At 37.9% G+C, this 21,230-nt stretch overlaps 1 protein-coding gene across 10 annotated transcripts in view; it reads left to right on the top strand.

Moving 5' to 3' along the window:
• Window positions 1-21,230, top strand: part of STAG1 (STAG1 cohesin complex component) — a 408,398-nt gene that overhangs the window by 115,346 nt on the left and 271,822 nt on the right. For 7 of the 10 annotated variants that reach the window (XM_016942000.4, XM_016942001.4, XM_009446530.5 and 4 more), the window contains exons 2-3: window positions 4,521-4,632; window positions 12,267-12,369. In XM_016942000.4, coding sequence (XP_016797489.1) covers window positions 4,604-4,632; window positions 12,267-12,369 — 132 coding nt within the window. In that variant the 5' untranslated portion in view covers window positions 4,521-4,603. The remainder of the gene's footprint in view (window positions 1-4,520; window positions 4,633-12,266; window positions 12,370-21,230) is intronic. The other 3 variants (XM_063806248.1, XM_063806249.1, XM_063806252.1) reach the window with 1 other exon arrangement.

The following is a 21,230-nucleotide window of genomic DNA, read 5'->3' as shown; positions in this document are numbered from 1 at the left end:
AGTGTTTGGAGATACTCTTTATCGAGTTGAGAATGTTCCCCTATATTTCTCATTTACTGAGAGTATTTATTATGAATGGGTGTTGGATTTTGTCAAGTGCTTTTCCTTTGTCTTTTGGTATGATCATGTAGTTTTTCTTTTTTGGCTCTTGATATGATGTATTATATTAATTGATTTTTGAATGTTGAACCAGCCTTGCATGACTGAGATAAATCCCACTTGGTCTTCATGTAAAATTCTTTTTACACATTGTGTGTTTTGATTTGCTGATGTTTCTGTTGAGGATTTTCACATATATGTTTATTAGAGATACTGATGTGTAATTTTCTTGTAGTGTTTTTGGGTAGTTTGGTGTTACAGAAATGCCTCACAGAATGAATTCGAAAGTAGTTCCTTCTTGTCTCTTTTTTGGAAGATTGATGTTAATTCTTTTTAAACCATGTTTGGTATAATTAAGCAGTAAGGCCATCTGGTCCTGGGCTTTTCTTCCTGGGGAGATTTTTGATAACTGATTCAGTGTCTCGTTATAGTTCTTTTCACGTTTTTTGTGTTTTTTGAGCCAGTTTTGACGATTTGTGCATTTCTAGGAATTTGTCCATTTAATATGTTACTAAATTTGTGGGCATATGTTGTTTACCGTATTCTTTTGCCCCTTCTCTCTTTTTTTCAAAAGTCATTTTATTTAAAGATATGTCAATTTTGTTTACCTTTTCCAACAACAAACTTGTGGTTTTATTGATTGTATTGTTTTTCTAATCTCAATATAGTTTATCTGTGCCCTAATTATTTCTTCAGTTTGCTGCCTTTGGGCTTAGTTTGCCCTTTGTATTTTTTTTCTTCAGTTGTAGAATTAGGTCATTTATTTGAGCTTTTTTTTTTTTCCCTAAAAGCTTGATTTTTACAACTGTATTTTCCTCTGAGCACTGCTTTTGCTGCATGCCATACATTTTGATATATTGTGTTTTTGTTTCATTTATCTCAAAGTATTCTAATTTCTCTGGTTTTTAAAAAAATTTTTTTGAGATTCTGTTGTTAAGGGTTTATAACTTTGTGATTTTTTATATCTTTGTAAGGAAATGAATTGGGGACCCCCCCATTATATGGTGCCCTGGTTTTTTGTTTGTTTGTTTGTTTGTTTTGGGGGCTGAAACAGGGTCTCTGTCACCCCAGGCTGGAGTGTAGTGGCCCAGTCATGGCTCACTGTAGCCTCAACCTCCTAGGCTCAAGTGATCCTCCCACCTCAGCCTCTCGAATAGAGTAGCTGGAACCACAGGTGTGTGCCACCACGCCTGGTTAGTTTTAAAATTTTGTTTTTTCCTTTTTAAAATTTTTTTATGTTTATTTATTTATTATTTTTTGAAACAAGGTCTCACTCTGTCACCGAGACTGGAGTGCAGTGGTACGATCTTGGCTCACTGCAACCTCCGCCTCCTGGGTTCAAGTGATTCTCCTGCCTCAGCCTCCTGAGTAGCTGGGACTTCAGGTGCCTGCCACCATGCCTGGCTAATTTTTTTTTTTTTTTTTAAGTAGAGACAGGGTTTCATCATGTTGGCCAGTCTGGTCTTAAACTCTTGACCTCAAGTGATTCGCCCGCCTCAGCCTCCCAAAGTGCTGGGATTATAAGCGTGGGCTACTGTGCCTGGTCAGTTTTTAAATTTTTTTTGTAGAGATGGAGTCTCTATATATTCTGCCTGGGCTGGTCTCGAACTCCTGGCCCCCACCAGTGATCCTCTTGCCTCGGCCTATAATATCTGTGCCCCTGCCTCCCCCCCCCCCTTTTTTTTTTTTTTTTTTTGATATGGAGACTTTTGCTCTGTTGTCCAGGTTGGAGTGCAGTGGCGCAATCTTAGCTCACTGCAGCCTCTGCCTTCCGAGTTCAAGTGATTGTCCTGTCCCAGCCTCCCAAGCAGCTGGGATTGCAGGCACCTGCCACCACACCTGGCCAATTTTTGTATTTTTAGTGGAGATGGGGTTTCACCATGATGGCCAGGGTGATCTGGAGCTCCTGACCTCAAGTGATCCACCTGCCTCAGCCTCCAAAGTGCTGGGATTACAGGCGTGAGCCACCATGTCTGGCCTCCCTTTAGCATTTCTTGTAGGGCATGTCTAGGGACAAATTCCTTCTGCTCTTATTTTTCTATGAATGTCTTAATTTCTCCCTTGAGGGATAGTTTTACTGGTTATATAGTTCTTTTTTGATGGTTTTTCTTTCAGCACTTTAGTTATGTCATCCTACTGCCTTTTTTACTTCAATGATCACATTTTTTAATTTTTATTTTGCGGCGGGGGGGTACTTTCTGGCCGAAACTGGAAAGCCTGCTGGACAAATTCAAACATTAACATTAAAAAAATGGACATTTTGAATATTAAAATGTTTTCACTCTGGGAATCATCCTTTCACCTCCCCCATGCCCTGTTTGATTTTACTGACTGTTAAAATCTATAGTCATCTGTTTATTTAGTGATCCCCCCCCCCCCCAACTACTTTTGCCAAGACTGTCTTTGTTGTCCTGTGTGGACACTGACATTTTTCATCTTGGTGGTCAAACCAGTAACCTGATAGATTTACCTAAAGAATTGGCACCCAAAAGAGGGAAAAACCCTCTGTGGGTATTTGCAGATAGGTTCTTTGCTGAAGTATTTTTGCAATAAATAGCCTGGCCATTTGCAGCTTGGCCTTAGTCTTCATCTTCTGCTTGCACAGAGCTCAAAGATCAATTAGAGGTGCAAGCCTATGCTTCTCTCAGGCCTCCTCTGACCATGCTTTTAGCCTTGGGCATGCGTGTAGCACCTTGAATTCCCCAGAATACGTGGGAGTCTTTGAAAGCCCTTAGTCCATAACATATTTTCCTCCTTAGACTCTTTATTCTGAGGCTTTACATATTGCTGCTTGTCTTGTATGCTGTCTCTTACCCCAGAGAGCTTATGTGTAGTATATATATTTAAATCCTTTCAGCAGATGCCAGCTGGGAATCTCTTCAAAATGCACAGCTATCATTTTTGAGAAGGAAGTTGGTATTGCTCCCACAGGTACCAGCAAGTTGCACCAAGAGTTTGATCTGCTGTCCGCATTGACACTGTTGAGTTGGGGAATGGGCGATGGTAGGCAAGTAAGCAAAAGACGCTATAGTGCCTTCTCACCAAATTTTGCAGCTTCTTTCTTTGTTAAGCACCCCTCTCTTTGTAAGTTTTATTAGATTCAGGAATTCTGTAAAAGTTGATTTCAGTTTTTGTCAACCCAAGTGTTGTTTCACTGGAGAGGCTTATTCTTGAAGTTTTCTACTCATCGATTTCCCATGGTATGACTCCTTTCATTTTTTTGAAAGATTATCACTTGGTATGTAATTCAGGGTTGACTTGGTTGACTTTTTTTTTTTCCCCCTCTGTCAGTACTTTTAAGATGTTACTCCATTGTCTTTGAACTTACATAGTTTCCATTAGGAAGACTGATACTGATCTTTGTCTTTCTGTATGTATGTATCCTATTTCTTTAGCTTCCTTTTGAATTTTCCCTTTAACTGTGGTTTTTAGCAGTTTGTGTATTTTGATGTATTCTGCTTGGGAGTTCTCTGATCTTACATCTCTTTTGATATCTTACATGATTTTTTGAACATTCTTCCCCATTATATCTCTTCAAATATTTGTTCTGCCTTGTACTTTGTCTTTCTGTCTGGAATTCTAACTATACCTGTGTTATTCCATTTGATACTGTATAATGGCCTAGTGTGGACTGTTAGGTCCTACTACCCCTGCTTTTGAAAAATATGAGACTTTATGTTTTTTAGAGCCATTGTAGGTTCACAGCAAATTTGAAGGAAAAGTAAAGAGTGTTTGCTTATATTCTCTGTCCCTACACTTGCACAGCCTACCGTACTATCAACGTCCTGCACGAGAGAACATTTTTTATCAGCTGATCAACCTATATTGACAAGTCACTATCACCCCAAGTTGCTACTTTAAATTAGGGTTGACTCTTGCTGTTGGTGTCTTGCTGTTTTTGGACTCCTGCTGTTTTTACAAATCTGTAATGACACATCCATCATACATGTTTCAGTGCCCTAAAAATCTTCTGTGATCTGCCTGTTCATCCCTTCCACCCACTAAATCCTTGGTAACCACCGATTCTTTTACTGGCTCCATAGTTTTGCCTTTTCCAAAATGTCATATGGTTGGAATCATGCAGTATGTATCCTTTTCAGATTGGCTTCTTTACTTAATAATATTTAAGGTTCTTTCATGCCTTTTCAAGGCTCTCAAGCTAATTTTAATGCCAAATAATATTTCACTGTGAGGATATGCGTAGTTTATTTATTCATTTACTTAGTGAGAACATCTTATTTGCTTCCAAGTTTTGGCAGTTATGAATAAAACTGCTATAAACATCTGTGGACATTGGTTTTCAGCTCATTTGGGTAAATGCCAAGTAGTGTGATCACTGGTAGTGGTGTGGATTGATTGTAGTTTATGAATTTTGTCATCCTCATTTTATTTTAAAATAATTTCTTTTTTTTAATTGACAGGATTGCCTTTGAGGTTATTTTAAAAGTTTTGAGTTGTACAGCACTTGATTATTTTGCTGCATTGTGAAAGGACCTCTCCAGCAATGATTACTTCAGAATTACCAGTGTTACAGTAAGTATTGTAATTTTCTTTTTTTTATATTTTTTAAGGAAAATTTTGGACAACTTATTTCTTTATCAAAATGCTCTCTTCGATGATACATTTCAAATATGTTCTTTGATATTGGGACAATATGTTTGCAGTGTAAGTAGTAGTAGGGTGTGTAATTACCATATCCATTCATGGCTTTTGCTATTGAACTGTCAACATGTTTTCTGATATTCAACAAAAAAGATGTTAATGTCCTATATCAGGAGTCAGCAAACTGTGTCCCATGGGCCAAATATGGCATGTTGTCTCTTTTTGCAAAATAAAATTTTGGATGAGAGCCATACTCATTCCTTTACATGCTGTTTATGACTACTTTGTATTACAAGTTGTGACAGTGATAGTATTGCGTGGAAAGCCTAAAATATTTAGTCTGGCCATTTACAAAAAATAGTTTGTTGTCACCTATCTTATACCATACTCTTTCTCTACCCCTTCTCTACCCCCTCCCTGCTCACTTCCAGCTCTTTTATTATGATTCTTTCTTTTTCCTTAGATTGAGATTGTTGAGGTGTTCCGGCTACCAGAAGAAATCTAAGGGATACACCAGTTGACATTTTTGATGGCATCCCATTAGATTTTTTGGAGTTAAGGACAGATTTAGAATTGGGACTTATTTTTATTTTTATTTTCTTTTGAGATGGAATTTTCCACTGTTGCCCATGCTGGAATGCAGTGGTGCGATCTCGGCTCACTGCTACCTCTGCCTTCCAGGTTCAAGCGATTCTCCTGCCTCGACCTCCTGAGTAGCTGGGATTATAGGCACGTGCCACCATGCCCGGCTAATTTTTGTATTTTTAGTAGAGACGGGTTTCACTATGTTGGCCGGGCTGGTCTCGAACTCCTGACCTCAGGTGGCCTGCCCGCCTCAGCCTCCCAAAGTGCCGGGATTACATGCATGAGTCACTGTGCCTGGCCAGATTTAGAATTGGGACTTATTCTGGGAAATGTGATCACAGGAATGGCAGATATTGTTCCTTTCATAGCTTTTATCACGATGCAAGTCGGGAATCTGCATACTTTGATTCTGTATAACAATGGTTTAGATATAATAAAAGTGATGAGCACTTTGAGCAGTTATTTATATATTATTACTACTCAGTTCATTTACATACCTTATTTTCAAGAGAGAACCTCTGATTGATCTCTTGGCCTTCTTTTTTTCCCTTCCAGCATTCTAAGACACAGAGCTATCCAAATTTCTTTAAACCGCTTGAAAAACCATCAATACTGTCCTCCTGTCCTTTCCCTGACATATGGGAGATAAAATTTATTTCTGCCTACTTATTTCTTTTTTACCCCTGTACCTGAGCATGATATCATATATATAAATATATGAACATATATAAATATGGTATAAATACCATATTTATATGATATTTAAGTTTGGAGGGCCCCTTATAGTATTTTCTTTCTTTTCTTTGTGCTTATACACTTCTGCCCTTACCTGGCCAAGCCACTATCTATTTAAGTCTTAGCTCAGGTCTTACGCCTCCAGAAAAGTACTTAATGTAACATTTTATAATTGTCTCTTGTTTTTTCTGACCCATCTCCTAAACTTCATTGTGTGCCTTATTTTTGTATGTCCTGCTGCTAGGACACTGTTGGGTATTAGGTAGGCCTTTAATAGCTCTTTGATAAAATATGAAACAGAGGTTATATTTAAATTGAAGTTGTATTGCATGAGTTTGTATTGACATTATATCTAATATATCATGCTTTGTGAGTGAATTTTTTTCGAAAGAATTTAAATCTGTAATATGTCTGTGGGTACTGGACAGTGGTGATCTGGGAGCTGGGTAAATGAGCTCTGGTTTAGATCTGTCAGCCGAAGACGGTACTCTTGGTTAAATTGAGATGTCCAATTTTGGTTTTAAAATGTAGACACTATAAAGACCACTCTAGTGATTATCCTTATTATTTCTTGGCTTACTTAGATATTGTAATTGCTGATGGATTTGTTACCTTAGTGCTGTTTACTATTAAGCATTGTCAAAACATTACCATTTACTACATTTTATATTCCGGGAAGCCTAGTAGGTTCTGGGTAGATATAACATTTAGAGCAGACTTAGTTCTTTTTGCAAAGAAGCTTGTAAAGTTAGATATAAATCAAATAATCATAAATACATAGTTCTAAACTATCATTGGTGCTGTGAAGGAAAAGTAGGAGGTATTATGAGAATTTTAACACATGCCTTTGTTTAGTCTACTTTTCTAAGGAAGAGACAGTTGAACTGAGGTCTTAAGTGGGGTTTAGGAGAAGAAGAAGGGAGCAGGCTATTAGGCCCAGACTGAGATTATGTCATGCAAGGACCCTGAGATATGTTTGAAGGCCTGAAATAAAGCCTCCCCCCACCCCTTTTTTTTCTCCAGCACTGGGGATGGAGAGTGACATGAGATAAACTGTGAGTAGGGAGGAACAATATCATATCAGTACCTGCTAAGTCATGTTCAGAATTATGTTTTTTTCTCTTCACTATGTGTATTATTCCATTTTCACACTGCTATAAAGAACTACCTGGAACTGGGTAATTTATGAAGAAAAGAGATTTAGTTGACTCATGGCATGGCTGGCGAGGCCTCAGGAAACTTACAGTCATGGTGGAAGGTGAAGGGGAAGCAAGCACCTTCTTCACAAGACAGCAGGAGAGAGAGAAGGGGGGGAGTGGAAGGAAGTACCACACTTTAAACCATCAGATCTCGTGAGAACTCACTATCACAACAACAGCATAGAGGAAACTGCTCCCATGATCCAGTCACCTCCCACCAGGTCCCTCCCTCGACAGGTGGGGATTACAATTCGAGATGAGATTTTGGTGAGGACACAGAGCCAAACCATATCAGCATGATAGAGATATAATAAGCTATATACTTAGAAAGTTATTTGGTGCAGTATAGTATTAGATGGGAAAGGCCAACACTAGAAACAAGGAGACCTATCAGGAGAAGGATGTTGCAGTATCTAGGGAAAAGATGATAAACTAGTTACCCTGGAGATAGAAAGAGGTAGACAGAATTTAGAGAGTTCTAGGGAGCAAAATCATTTTTTAAACAAGATTTGATCTTACTCTTCCATGCTCTTAATTTATGTCTAGTAGTGTTATAAATGTGAACATTAGCCATTTGCAGGAGTTTTGAAGAGCAAGTGGTCAAAGTTTGAATTTCCATACCCCTTGACCTGTCATTTTCACTGCATATATATCCTAAAGAGAAACTTGATTATGTAATAAGATTTATTTATGTACAAGAACAGTCATTTCAGCCCTGTTTGTAATAGTGCAAAACTAGAGACAAACTAAGTGCTCATTGATAAGGAAGTAGCTAAATAAGTTCAGTGCATATTATGGAGTGCCATTCAGGAATCTAATATATTTATATGGAAGATTCTCATGTATGTAACACTTAAAAAATTGAAATATTGATATTTATATTTTGAGAGAGAGAGACAGAGAGATGCAAAAGCCTAAATATTTATGGCAGCGTCAAACTATTAACAGTGGTATTCTGCAGATGGGATTCAGAGTTAGGATGAGATAAAGTGAAACTTTTCCCTGTATTCTTATATATTTTCTGTTGCTCGAAATTTTCTTTTTCGAAAGCCTAGAATTTGTTTTCTTATGTCTTAATAATTAAACATACACATACTAACACATAACAGTGCATTAGCTGTTTGTTGGCAATAGTTTTCACTGTTTAAGCTGACTGCAGTTGGCAGCATTATTAAACAAATTGTACTTTTCTGACTCTTGGTAGGGGCATCAATAAACAATACTGCTGAAGAATAGGTTAGTTTCACTAATGGGTCAGTAATTATATTCTAGAACCAACCTGCTCCTATAGTTGCCTGGACACTTGTAAGCATCAAAAGCACTTGGAGATTTTGTCCACACAAGATAAATACGAAACATAGTATTTGCATTGTAGTATCTTAACATGAAAATAGAAAATTCAGGTTGATCTTGAGATCTAACTGGACTCTGCCACTTACTAAGTGTGCGACTGTGGACAAGTTTATCGGGTTTTCAGATCTTTCATTTCCTCATTCATAAAATCAGGAAGATAACATGCTTCTTACAAGGTTTTTGTGCATATATATTATAGATAACATATGTAAACTGACACATAGTCTATACTGAACATGGCCTATTTGGATTGTAGTGAGGAGAAAAAGCAGTATGATTCATTGTTCTTTAGTAGAGACAAATAAGATTGACTGGATCTGGGTTGGCAAATACTGCTAGTGGTTCAGATGCCTCTTTTAAATAAAATGTTGAAACATAGCCACACCCATTAATTTGCATATTGCATATGGCTGCATTTATGGTATGTCACCAGGGTTGAGTAGTAGCTATAGAGAACTTAAGACCCATAAGCCTAAAATATATACTGTATGGTTTTTTGTTTTTTTGTTTTTTTGAGATGTAGTCTCAATCTGTTGCTCAGGCTGGAGTGCAGTGGCGTGATCTTGGCTCGGCCAACCTGCGCCTCGTGGGTTCAAGCAATTCTCCTGCCTCAGCCTCCCAAGTAGCTGGGACTACAGGCGCACACCACCATGCCTGGATAATTTTTGTATTTTTAGTAGAGAAGGGGTTTCACTATGTTGGCCAGGTAGGTCTTGAACTTCTGACCTCATGATCTGCCGGCCTTGGCCTCCCAAAGTGCTGGGATTACAGGCATGAGCCACTGCACCCGGCTGTATGGATCTTTATGAAAAAGCTTGCTGACCCTGGACATCATTTACAATATTATTTATAGTTTTGTTGTTGTTGTTTTGCTTTGTTTGTTTTTGAGACAGAGTTCTACTCTGTCGCCCAGGCTGGAGTGCAGTGGTGCTATCTCTGCTCACTGCAACGTCCATCTCCTGGGTTCAAGCGATTCTCGTGCCTCAGCCTCCCAAAGTGTTGGGATTACAGGCGTGAGCCACTGCGCCCAGTCTTATTTATGGTTTTAAATACCAGATTAACTTTAAAGATATATAAGTTAGAGTAATATGATAACTTTGAAGATTTACAAGTGGGTAAGTAATAATGATGTGAGAATATTACTGGCAGCGGTGTGTAGAATGGCTTGAATAAGCAGCAGTAGGGAGATAAATTGAGATTATCATAGGGAGTGGTGATTGTGGTAATAATCCTGGAAAGAGTGAGAAACAGATTATATTGTTCTGAGAAGGTTGGCTGAGGTAGGATTATGTTAGCAGGAGGCACAAGAAGACTGATATCATTCTATCAGTTCGAGTTTATAGACAGGATAATGGTGACAATAAATTTGTATAATAACTTAAAGCATACTTATGCATAACTTAAATCAGTTAATTAATTGTATCTCTGTGAGTAGAAAGTCAGAGGTAAGTCAGGATTGGATTCAATTTTAGATGTGGCATTTGGTGAATTTGAGGTGGCATTCAAGTAAGTATGTCATGCATGCAAGATAAAAATCCTGAGTCAGAGATCTGGAATGCGGTCAGGTGTACTGATAAGGTATTGAAGTCATTTGCATAGAAGTTACACATTAACTGGATGAAATCTCCAAGGGAGTGTAATATAAATGGAGAAGAGCAGACCTAACAGTTGAGTTTTAAGTAAGAGGGAATGAGCCTAAAAGAGCATTTGGTGAAGGAGATTGAGAAATAGTAGATTGTGAGTTGGACTTACCATTTGCTATGTACTTTTCCTACTCTTTACAATTTTATGCAGTAATGTAGAATTTAGTGAAGAGATTCTTGTTCATGCTGTCTAAACCTTTTCAATGCTGTGTTGAAGCCAGCTTGTATTGGCCTGTGAGAGTTAAATATTAAATTTTTAGGAATTTTGCAAGGTAGCTAAACACAACATATCTGTTTTAAAAAGTTAACTTATATAAGCTTAAATTAAATGTCATATGAAAAATAAAAATAGTAAATACTCAAAATTCATCACTTCCTAATTATTTCATGTTACTATTTATGCTCTTGAAGTTGTTATTTAAACCTGTTGTGTCTTTGTGGTAGAAATATGTTTTAATGCTGTACTACTGTTTGTCACTTCCCACCTCACTTTGGTTATGCCACTTTGGTCATTTGAAATTGGCTATGGTAGGAATATGTACACCGTGAAAATCAGCAAATGATAAAAATCAACGCTTAATTTATTGTTTTGTTGATTATAGACTTAAGAAAGTGATAGAGAAATTGTTAACAATGCAGATTCAACTTAAAGGTGTATCGGGTGGTCTATACCCATTACAATACAATAACAAAAAATTGAGGAAGCATGTTTCCTCAGCTCTTATCTGAGTCAGCAGAGAAGTTGCTCACACCATTGACTAATGAGTGAAGTTTCAACAAATGTCTTTATAATTTTACTTGCATCCTACTCATTAAAGTGAACAAAAATAGAAACCACCTTTCATGTTAAAATTCCTATTCATTCATCAGTTGCAGCTGTAGGTTAGATTCCAATAATTGGCTGGGCACGGTGGCTCACACCTGTAATCCCAGCACTTTGGGAGGCCAAGGCAGGTGGATCATGAGGTCAGGAGATCGAGACCATCCTGGCTAACACGGTGAAACCCCATCTCTACTAAAAATGCAAAAAAAATTAGCCAGGTGTGGTGGCGGGTACCTGTAGTCCCAGCTACTTGGGAGGCTGAGGCAGGAGAATGGTGTGAACCCGGGAGTTGGAACTTGCAGTCAGCTGAGATTGTGCCACTGCACTCCAGCCTGGGCGACAGAGTGAGACTGTCTCAAAAAAAAAAAAGATTCCAATATAAGAGTTGGGCAAAAATTATCTTTAAAATTATTTTGTGAGAATCGGTTATGTGGAATTTACAATAAAGAGTGTTTTGTGTTTTATTATTGTTTGTAAATTATATGCTAAGTATCCTTTATGTCTTTTTTGTTGGTTTATTTTGTTTTCAGACAGAGTGTTGCCCTGTTGCCCAGGCTGGAGTGCAGTGGCGTAATCTCGGCTCACTGCAACCTCCGCGGGTTCAAATGATTCCCCTGCCTCAGCCTCCTGAGTAGATGGGATTACAGGCATGCGCCACCACGCCCGGCTGATTTTTGTACTTTTAGTACTGATGGGGTTTTACTATGTTGGCCAGGCTGGTCCCAAATTCTGATTTCAGGTGATCCGCCTGCCTCACCCTACGAAAGTGCTGAGATTATAGGCATGAGCCACCGTGCCCGGCCGTATGTCTTAATACTTATAACTTAGGTGTTTGTATTTTTTTTTTTGAAAAGACTGGCATAACACTGCCCTTCATGACTTTATAAAATAAATAAAATAAATAAAAATATTCCTAAGCCTTCATATTTTTGTACTGAAGAATTAGTCTTTTGCAGTTATATTTTGCATTTATTTTTGTATAGCAGCTATCATTTCCACAGTCATTCTTCCTCTTCATTTCCCTCTTTATTTGGGGGATTCATTTCACTCACTGTTATGTGAAATTAGGAAGGGAGGATAACATTTTTAGTTTGCTAGAGAGTTTCTCTGAAAGTAGAAGTATAAACCACTTCTAATCAGCCATATAGCAGGAGGTAAGGAAAGTAGTGAAACAGAAATGCATTATACTTATTAATTTGTTCGCTAAAATAATATAACATTTTCTAGGGATTCAACTAATGAAACTACTGCCCATTCCGATGCTGGCAGCGAGCTTGAAGAAACAGAGGTCAAAGGAAAAAGAAAAAGGGGTCGTCCTGGCCGGCCTCCAGTATGTATTATGCTTGTCTTCTTTGTTCCTTTAATAGTGACGGTGTTAATGAGTTTATATGAGTTGTTAATTCTAGTGCTAGTATGGTTAATACTTAAAAAAAATTCAGTGACACAATAGAGATTGGAAACTTTTTTTCACATAAATTGTCTTGGCAGTGATCAGAAAAAGGAGATGATTGTAGTATGATTTTGTTGCCCTCCTTCTCTTTGTAAATAAATGGTAGTCCATGCGAAGGCATAGAGAAGGTCACTAACAATGAATGAGGTTTAGTTAGTTAAGACTTGCTGCTTTTCAGATGCAACTCTGATTTCTTACGAGCTCCCAAGTACTGTTTTGGAGTTTGGGGCCAGTCTCAGAGTATATTCTCATTGATAACCTGATTGGGAAGTTTAGAAGAGCTCTAGATAATCCTGCGTTGAGAGATAGCTTAATGTATTGTACGAGCATCAGTCGTAATTTAAGCATGCATAAACCCTATAGAAGATACTATTATCTGCTTGTCAAGGGGTTAAGGGTTATACTGTTCTATGTTTGCTTTTATGATGTGATTTGCGATTAGTAATTCTTTTCTATTTTATGAAAATTCTTCTAATGGAAACTCTTAGCCTCCTTTTAATAGGAGACATCATATAATGAACCCCCCCATATAGCCATTACCCAGATTTAGCATTTATCAAATCATGACCAATCTTGTTTCATCTCGTCACCCCTCCTCCTTTTTTTCCATCCTGTGTTATTTTTAAGGTCATTCTAGGCATCATTCCATCTGTAAATATTTTAGTGTGTATTGCTAAAAATAAGGGCCTGTTTCTTCTTTCCCCCCCACCGATGGAGTCTCACTCTGTTGCCCAGGCTGGAGTGCAATGGCACAATCTTGGCTCACTGCAACCTCCACCTCCTGGGTTCAGCGATTCTCCTGCCTCAGCCTCCTGAGTAGCTGGGATTATAGGCCCTCACCATCATGCCCAGCTAATTTTTTCTTTTCTTTTCTTTTTTTTTTTTTTAGTAGAGATGGGGTTTCGTCATGTTGGCCAGGCTGGTCTCGAACTCTTGACATCAGATGATCCACCCGCCTCAGCCTTCCAAAGTGCTGGGATTACAGGCCTGAGGCACCGCACCCAGCCCACTTTTTTTTTTTTTTTCACACCACCACAATATCATTGTGAAGTCCCAGTATAAAATATTTTATTAATATCACCAAATAGCCAGTTTTATAGTTTGTAATCATCTTATGAACATTTAAAATCTAGTTCGGTGGTTAGAGTCATGACACAGGAATGATCCACCCCCTGCAATTGATGGTTATGTTGCTTAACCAGTTATTGTCTATATGTCTTTTATAGTGAGTTACACAACAAGACTGGTTTTTTGATAAGTTAAGTCATTTTTCCCTCTTGTTTGCCAGAATTTTTAATTAATTACTCCTCCAGGCCAACCTTAAAATAAAAAACAAGATGAAAGACTTCTTGTATTTTGCTATACACTTGCTTTTATCCTCTACTTTTATTTAAAGGAAAAAAATAATGGGGGAAGACATGCAGTATACTAACTTTTTGTATTATTTCTTCATTTGTAGAAGTATTTGGTGGTACAGTATTCTTTACAAACGTATTTTGGGAAAAGTGAGAGTTTTGCACTTGGAAGCTGTTGACTATTCTAGTTCCCATTACTACCATGTGATTTTTCTGAGACCATAGGCAAGTTTCATTGCTATCCTGGCAATCTCAGGATATAACTGCAGAATTGGAAATAAGACTAGATTTGCTTAAAGGTAGGAGAATGAATTGCCCACGTTTGCTTACTTGAATTTGTTCTCCCCAACTTGAAATTCTTCACTTACAGGATTCAGATTAAGTACTGTCTCCTTAAAGAAACTTTTTTATTTTTCCTAAAGAGAATTTACCATCCCGCCAGCAGGCTATTGTATAATTCGTTAGAACCTGTTTAAGTTTTATGTGTGTACAGCTGAATCCTTGTAATGTTGTACCTTTTTTTGTTTGAGACGGAACCTTACTCTGTCGCCCAGGCTGGAGTGCAGTGCAGTGGCATGATCTTGGCTCACTGCAACCTGCGCCTCCTGGGTTCAAGTGATTCTTCTGCCTCAGCCTCCTGAGTAGCTGGGACTACAGGCGTGCGCCACCACACCCAGCTAATTTTTTGTATTTTTTAGTAGAGATGGGGTTTCACCAATGTTGTACTTTTTTGATGAAAAGAAGTCTGTGTACCCAAATGCTTAACCCTTTTGTGGTAGGAAATACTTGATTTTTACTGAAGTTACTACTACATAATCTAGTAAGTAAATAGTGCATGTTCATGCCATATTTACAGTATTGAAAAAATGTCAACCAGTATAAGAAAGTAGCATTCTAGAAATTTGTTTTATTTATATTTCAGTCTATACATTCACACAAATTAGTTCACGTGGCTGTCTGTACTTCCACCTAACTCAATCAGTCCCATTTCTTGATTGTGCCAACAATGTAACATAAACAACTTCCTGAATTTCTACTTTGAGCTTTGTTTTGGCTTTTTATGTTATTTAATCCTCACACTAGTGTTATGAAATAGGTCTTAGATGCAGTTTACATAGTAGAATATGAAGTTAAAAAGTGGTAATTTGCCTAAGGTCACACAGCAAGTAAATGGGAAAGCTAGGATTTGAATTTATATGCTAACTCCCACACTGTTTCTCTTAAGGAAGCCAGAATGCCAAGCTGTTAATTAATCTTGAGAGTTATAATTGTCAGAATGATCAGATTGGAGTCCTGCCTCAGGTACCTATTATGAAGAAATATGGGACATTTTCTATCAACTAGCTGCATTTTGAACAATAAATCAAGTTTTAACTGATAGCATTCTTTGTTTAGCTGTAGTAATACTATTCATCACTTCTTTTTTTTAAGTTTAATCCTTTTAAAATTTATTACTTTTAAAGGGCATTTCTTGTATCTTTGGTTTTCATTTAGCCAGTCAAAAACAAATAATATAAGGAGTTTCTATTATAGGCAGTATTGTTTCCTTTACTTCTATTTTATGTTTTATTTTATTTTATTTTATTTTTTCTTTTAAGACAGAGTCTCACTGTCACCCAGGCTGCAGTGCAGTGGCGCAGCTGTGGCTTACTGCATTCTCAAACTCCTGGGCTCAAACAGTTCTCCCACCTCCTCAGCCCCTTGAATAGCTGGGACTACAGGCGCATGCCACCACGCATGGCTGATTTATTTTTGTGTGAAGACGGGGTCTCACTATGTTGTCCAGGCTGGTCTTAAACTCCTGGGCTCAACTGATCGTCCCACCTCAGCCTCCCAAAGTGCTGGGATTACAGGCAGGAACCACTACTCCGGCCTCTCCTTTTTTTTTTTTTTTTTCTGAGACGGAGTCTCGCGCTGTTGCGTAATCTGGAGTGTAGTAGCACGATCTTGGCTCACTGCAACCTCTGCCTCCCAGGTTCAAGCAATTCTCCCACCTCAGCCTTCCAAGTAGCTGGGATTACAGGCATGCGCCACCACACCTGGCTAATCTTTGTATTTTTAGTAGAGACAGGGTTTCACCATGTTGGCCAGGCTGGCTTGAACTCCCGACCTGAAGTGATCCACCAGCCTCAGCCTCACAAAGTATTGGGATTACAGGCGTGAGCCACCATGCCAGGCCTAAAGATGTGTTTAACATTGCAAATCGCCACCTCTACCCAATATGACTTAACTGTTTTCCCCTTCCGCTAACGTAACATACATTTTACTTACTTGCTTATTGTCTCTCTCCTACAACTGGAATGTAAGTTGTGTGAAGGCAGGAATTTTTATCTAGTGTGTATTCTGCTATTTACTAGTGTCTGACCTGCAGTAAGTGTTCAGTAAATGTTTAATGAGTGAATGGTGTTTTAATTTTGTTAAATAAGCACTGCCCCACCCCCTGCCCTTTGGTGTTTAAAAAATTTTTCATTTTGAAATAATTTCCAACACAGAAGGATTCTAAGAATTCTATGAAGAATTGTCAGCTGTCCTTCATGCACATTGTCCTAATGTTAGCATTTTACTAATTTGCTTTATCATATTCCCACTCTTTCCTTCTGTCTTCTCCTCTCTATGTATGTACACACATATACACATGTAAATATGGATTTTTTATGGCATATGCAGAGATGAGTATTTTGGTATCTATTAGTTTTGAACTGTTTTGGAGTAAGTTGCAGACATGATGTTACTTTTTTTTAAATTCAGTATTGTTTTGTAGAATATCTCTTCACAGCACTTTATTTCTAATAGTTTATTGTGTATTTCTTTGCAGTCAAGGACATTTTTTCTTACATAACCACAGTACAGTTATGAAAATATGAAAATAATATTGATATAAGAATGATATCTATACATCTCATTTAGATTTTGCCAGTTGTCATAATCTAATCCCTTAAAGAAAAGAAAAACTATTCTTTTCCTGAATCAGGGTCTAGTCCAGGATTTTATGTTGCTTGTAGTTGTCATGTAAATCAGCACCTCTCTAACCTTAACCCCTCTTTAGTCTCTTGTGTTTTATTATGGATTTTTTTCTCTTAGTGAGAACCAGCACTTCTATATTCTCAACATTATTTAACTTTCATATTTGCATAGGCTGAGTAGGAGAGGTAAATAATGTTGTATATAAAGTTTTAGTGCTGCAAAAGAAATAGCACTTGAATATAAAATTTTCTTTTAATTCTCAGCAAGGCAAGGTACTTCTATAGAAGGGTGCGCCCTTACAGATGGAACAATGGTGAGTGCACACTTGGACAAGGGAGGGGAAGGGGTTCTTATCCCTGATGCATGTGGCGCCTGCTGCTGTGTCATTCCCTTATTGGCTAGGGTTAGACCACACAGGCTAAACTAATTCCGATTGGCTAATTTAAAGAGAGTGACGGGGTGAGTGGTTTGGTGGGAAAAATGGTTATGACAGAGCAGGTGATCGGAATGAGTCAAGGTGGAGTAGGTAATCGGAATGAGTCAGGGTGGAGCAGGTGATTGGAATGAGTCAGGGTGGAGCAGGTAATTGGAAAAGGTTGCTTTATGAGGAAGTTAAGTTTAAAAGTAGAAGGCAAAGAATTGAACATACTTTTCTTTGAAAAGAAATTTAGAACTCATATCTAACAATAAAAAGATACAGTTTTTATTTTTAAATGTCTATTCATACATAGAAGATGGAGAATGCACAACAAAAGATTAATGAGTACCAGAAGGGTAAGTTAACAGGTCACTTATAAAAATTGGATCTTTAAAATTATTTGGTAGTTTAATGTAGACTGTTGGGAATTTCATAATATTCAAATTCCAAAGTTTTTTTTTCTTTTAAATACCAAAATTTTTATTTGCCCACCCTCTTGGTTTAGCATTATAAACCAAATCAATCTCTTTCTGACCCAGCATTGTGATAGGAACCACCATGTTACAATGTGGTGGCAGATGTCTGCTAGATTTTATGTTTTTCTGGCTCCTCTCAACCTCTGACTGTCACTTCTTTTGTCCTTTCTTGGTTGTCCTTTAACAATCTGTTATAACTCCTGTAAAATAGAGAGTAAAAGTACCAACCCTGTTGTTATCAGGTTTTATGAGGACTAAGCTAGGACTAAGTCAATCTTTCAGGAACATTCGGACTCCAGTGGTTCCTCCTTATCTTCAGTATAGCTCCTTATCTGTAATGGGCTGAAGAACCATTGAACTGATAAACCAGGCACATGGGTATAAGTCCATAGGCCAGGTGAAGGCCTGGATATAAAATATATGGACTTTGTGATGACCACTACCAACATCCAGCCTAAAGAAGGACTGACTTAGCATTTCCAACACCACTGATCTCATGGTTCCCTGTAGATGTCTCCCTTGTACCTCCATTAAGACCAGAGCTTGAGGAAGGGCCTCTCAATTTCCCCTGCTACACTTGGAATAGTATGAGGGACTCAGCAGAGGCTGGAAACTGAATGACCAGGCCCAGGGAGTTAATGTGGGACACTGACAAACCAATTGCAGAGTTGGTGCCATGTTGAGCATTTATGTTAAAAATTCTTAACTATTCTAAACCATGCTGACATGAACTGTTTTGCAAGTAAGTTTTGCTGTATAGCCATTGTTTTTTTTAATCCTAAATTTCTAGAAGTGAAGTTAGTATATACTGTTTGTTTTGAAACCTTTTGACATATATTATTGCCTTTCACACAGCAAAATGTATGGGTATACGCTATGTTACTGCTTATAATGGTTAAATCTTTTCTAATTTTTAAGTGGTGAAGTTTAAATCAGTACTTTCTATATTGTTCATTATTTGTGAATAAAGGTGGTATGATCACAGCTCACCACAGATTCGATTTCCCAGGCTCAAGTGATTCTCCCACCTCAGCCTTTGGAGTGGGACTACAGTCATGCATCACCACACCGGCTAAGTTTTTGTAGAGGCAAGGTTTCGTCATGTTGCCCAGGCTGGTCTCAAACTCCTCGGCTCAAGCAGTCTGCCCAGTAGGACTCCTAAAGTGCTGGATTACAGGCATGAGGCACTGGGCCCAGCCTATTTATAATTTTCTGTACTACTTTTTCTATTTTTATTTTTCTAAGAAACAAAGATCTCTATAAAAAATTTTTTTGGAGCTTAAATGTGCACTCTTTTGTGATCACTTTAGGAAGTATATTAGTTGGACTTCTTTTTAAGTTTAAGCTGTCTTTGTTGTTTTCTTAATTTTTCATTTAGAATTTTCTTCTACTGACTAGACTAGTTTTTAGTTCTGACTTCCTTAATTATGTTAAAGACTACCACAGTTCCAAGAACACAGAATTAAAACCTGAGTCATTGTTACATTTCCTCATCTCCAAGTCTCTTGTCCTGTCTCCTTTATCTATTGAAATTTCAGGTCTGATGACTTTTTTTTTTTTTTTTTTTTTTTTTTTTTTTTTTTTTTTTGAGACGGAGTCTTGCTCTGTCGCCCAGGCTGGAGTGCAGTGGCGCGATCTCGGCTCACTGCAAGTTCCACCTCCCAGGTTCATGCCATTCTCCTGCCTCAGCCTCCCGAGTAGCTGGGACGACAGGTGCCCACCACCATGCCTGGCTACTTTTTTAGTATTTTTAGTAGAGACGGGGTTTCATCGTGTTAACCAGGATGGTCTTGATCTCCTGACCTCGTGATCCACCCGCCTTGGCCTCCCAAAGTGCTGGGATTACAGGCGCGAGCCACTGCGCCCAGCGTCTGATGACTTTTACTTTATAAGCTCACTGTGTCTTCCACATCTGTCCTTTATTTTACATTTCCCAAGTTTGTATCTTTAGGGCTTACTTTATTGGCAGCTGTACTGTTAGCTTCCTACCTTTGGTCTTTGTCTTTTTCTATTTCATCCTTTTTAATAGTGCCGGGTGGGAATATGTTTTTTCTTTTTTTTCATTTTCTTTTTTTTTTTTTGATCTGGAGTCTTGCTCTGTTGCCCAGGCTGGAGTGCAGTGGCACGATCTTGGCTCACTGCAAGCTCCGCCTCCCAGGTTCACACCATTCCCCTGCCTCAGCCTCCCAAGTAGCTGGGACTACAGGTGCCCACCATCACGCCCGGATAATTTTTTGTATTTTTAGTAGAGATGGGGTTTCACCGTGTTAGCCAGGATGGTCTCAATCTCCTGACCTTGTGATCCGCCTGCCTCGGCCTCCCAAAGTGCTGGGATTACAGGCGTGAGCCACCGACCGGCCACGAATATGTTTTTTCTTATTCAAAAAGCAGGCAGTGCCCCCACTCCTTTTTTTTTTTTTTTTTTTTTTTTTTTTTTGGACAAAGTCTTGTTGTCACCCAGGCTGGAGTGCAGTGGCACGATCTCAGCTCACAGGCAATGCCATTTTATGAAAAAGTGTGGGGTATCTTCAACTAACCTAATATTACACCTAATATTTTATTGTATTTCCCTGTTCACAACTTTTTAGTCAGGTATCTATCTGTCTCTTGTTTTTTCATGTATGGCTTTTGCTTTCCCACATTCACATCATTGCTCATTGTGTTTTTTCGTTCTGGAACCCTTGTTTTCTAAATTCTACATATGCTAATCTTACTAATACTAATTCTTAACTAATTTTATGAGTTCATTAAGTCCCAACTTGCAGCATAATTTTTTTGTGAAACTTTTCCTGCTTCTCGGTACTAAAAATAATCTTTCTCTTAGAAGGTTTTTAGCACTTATTATAAACCAAAATTCCATGAAAAGTATTTTTGTATACTATAGTTTATTATTTTATATTGCACGTATTTATCTCTTTATCTTTTAATTGTGTATGTATAAAATTTTTGCATTATGCAGTCCCCAAAAAAGTTAATATATATTATTTGTGATACGGTGTGGATTATTTCACATTCACAGCTCATTATGCCAGATAAGGCACAAAGGTTAAAGAATGTTTTTGTATCTTTGTTTCTTAAAACTTCTAGGAAAGTCATTGCACATTCATACTGCAACTTAACCCATTCTAGAGCTTTGGAATAGAGTATTTGGGATAAGTTATTTTCCTACACAGCAGGGCTAATTTGTGTATTTAAAACAGTTTACTAGAAATGTAGATACACATTTAAATTGAATAGTATACAGTCGTCCTAAAGATTGCTGTAAATTCTGAGATTGGATTGCATCATTTTTATATAGGAACAGTGAAGATTAATGACTTCCTATGTATATGTAACATATTTTCCATGAAATTCATTACTTACTGTGTTGCTGCAGGCTTTCTTTCAGGTATTTCAGGTTTGCTTTCCTATACATACTCATTAAAATATTTTAAAATCACTATGTCCCTTGAATTACCTGCAGTAATGAACTCTAATTTCTGTATTAATAACCCTATGGACCATAGATATTTCATTTGTACTGTTGTT

This window comes from Pan troglodytes, chromosome 2 (assembly GCF_028858775.2).
Source record: "Pan troglodytes isolate AG18354 chromosome 2, NHGRI_mPanTro3-v2.0_pri, whole genome shotgun sequence".
Classification (NCBI taxonomy): domain Eukaryota; kingdom Metazoa; phylum Chordata; class Mammalia; order Primates; family Hominidae; genus Pan; species Pan troglodytes.
This window is presented reverse-complemented; position numbering and strand designations above follow the sequence as displayed.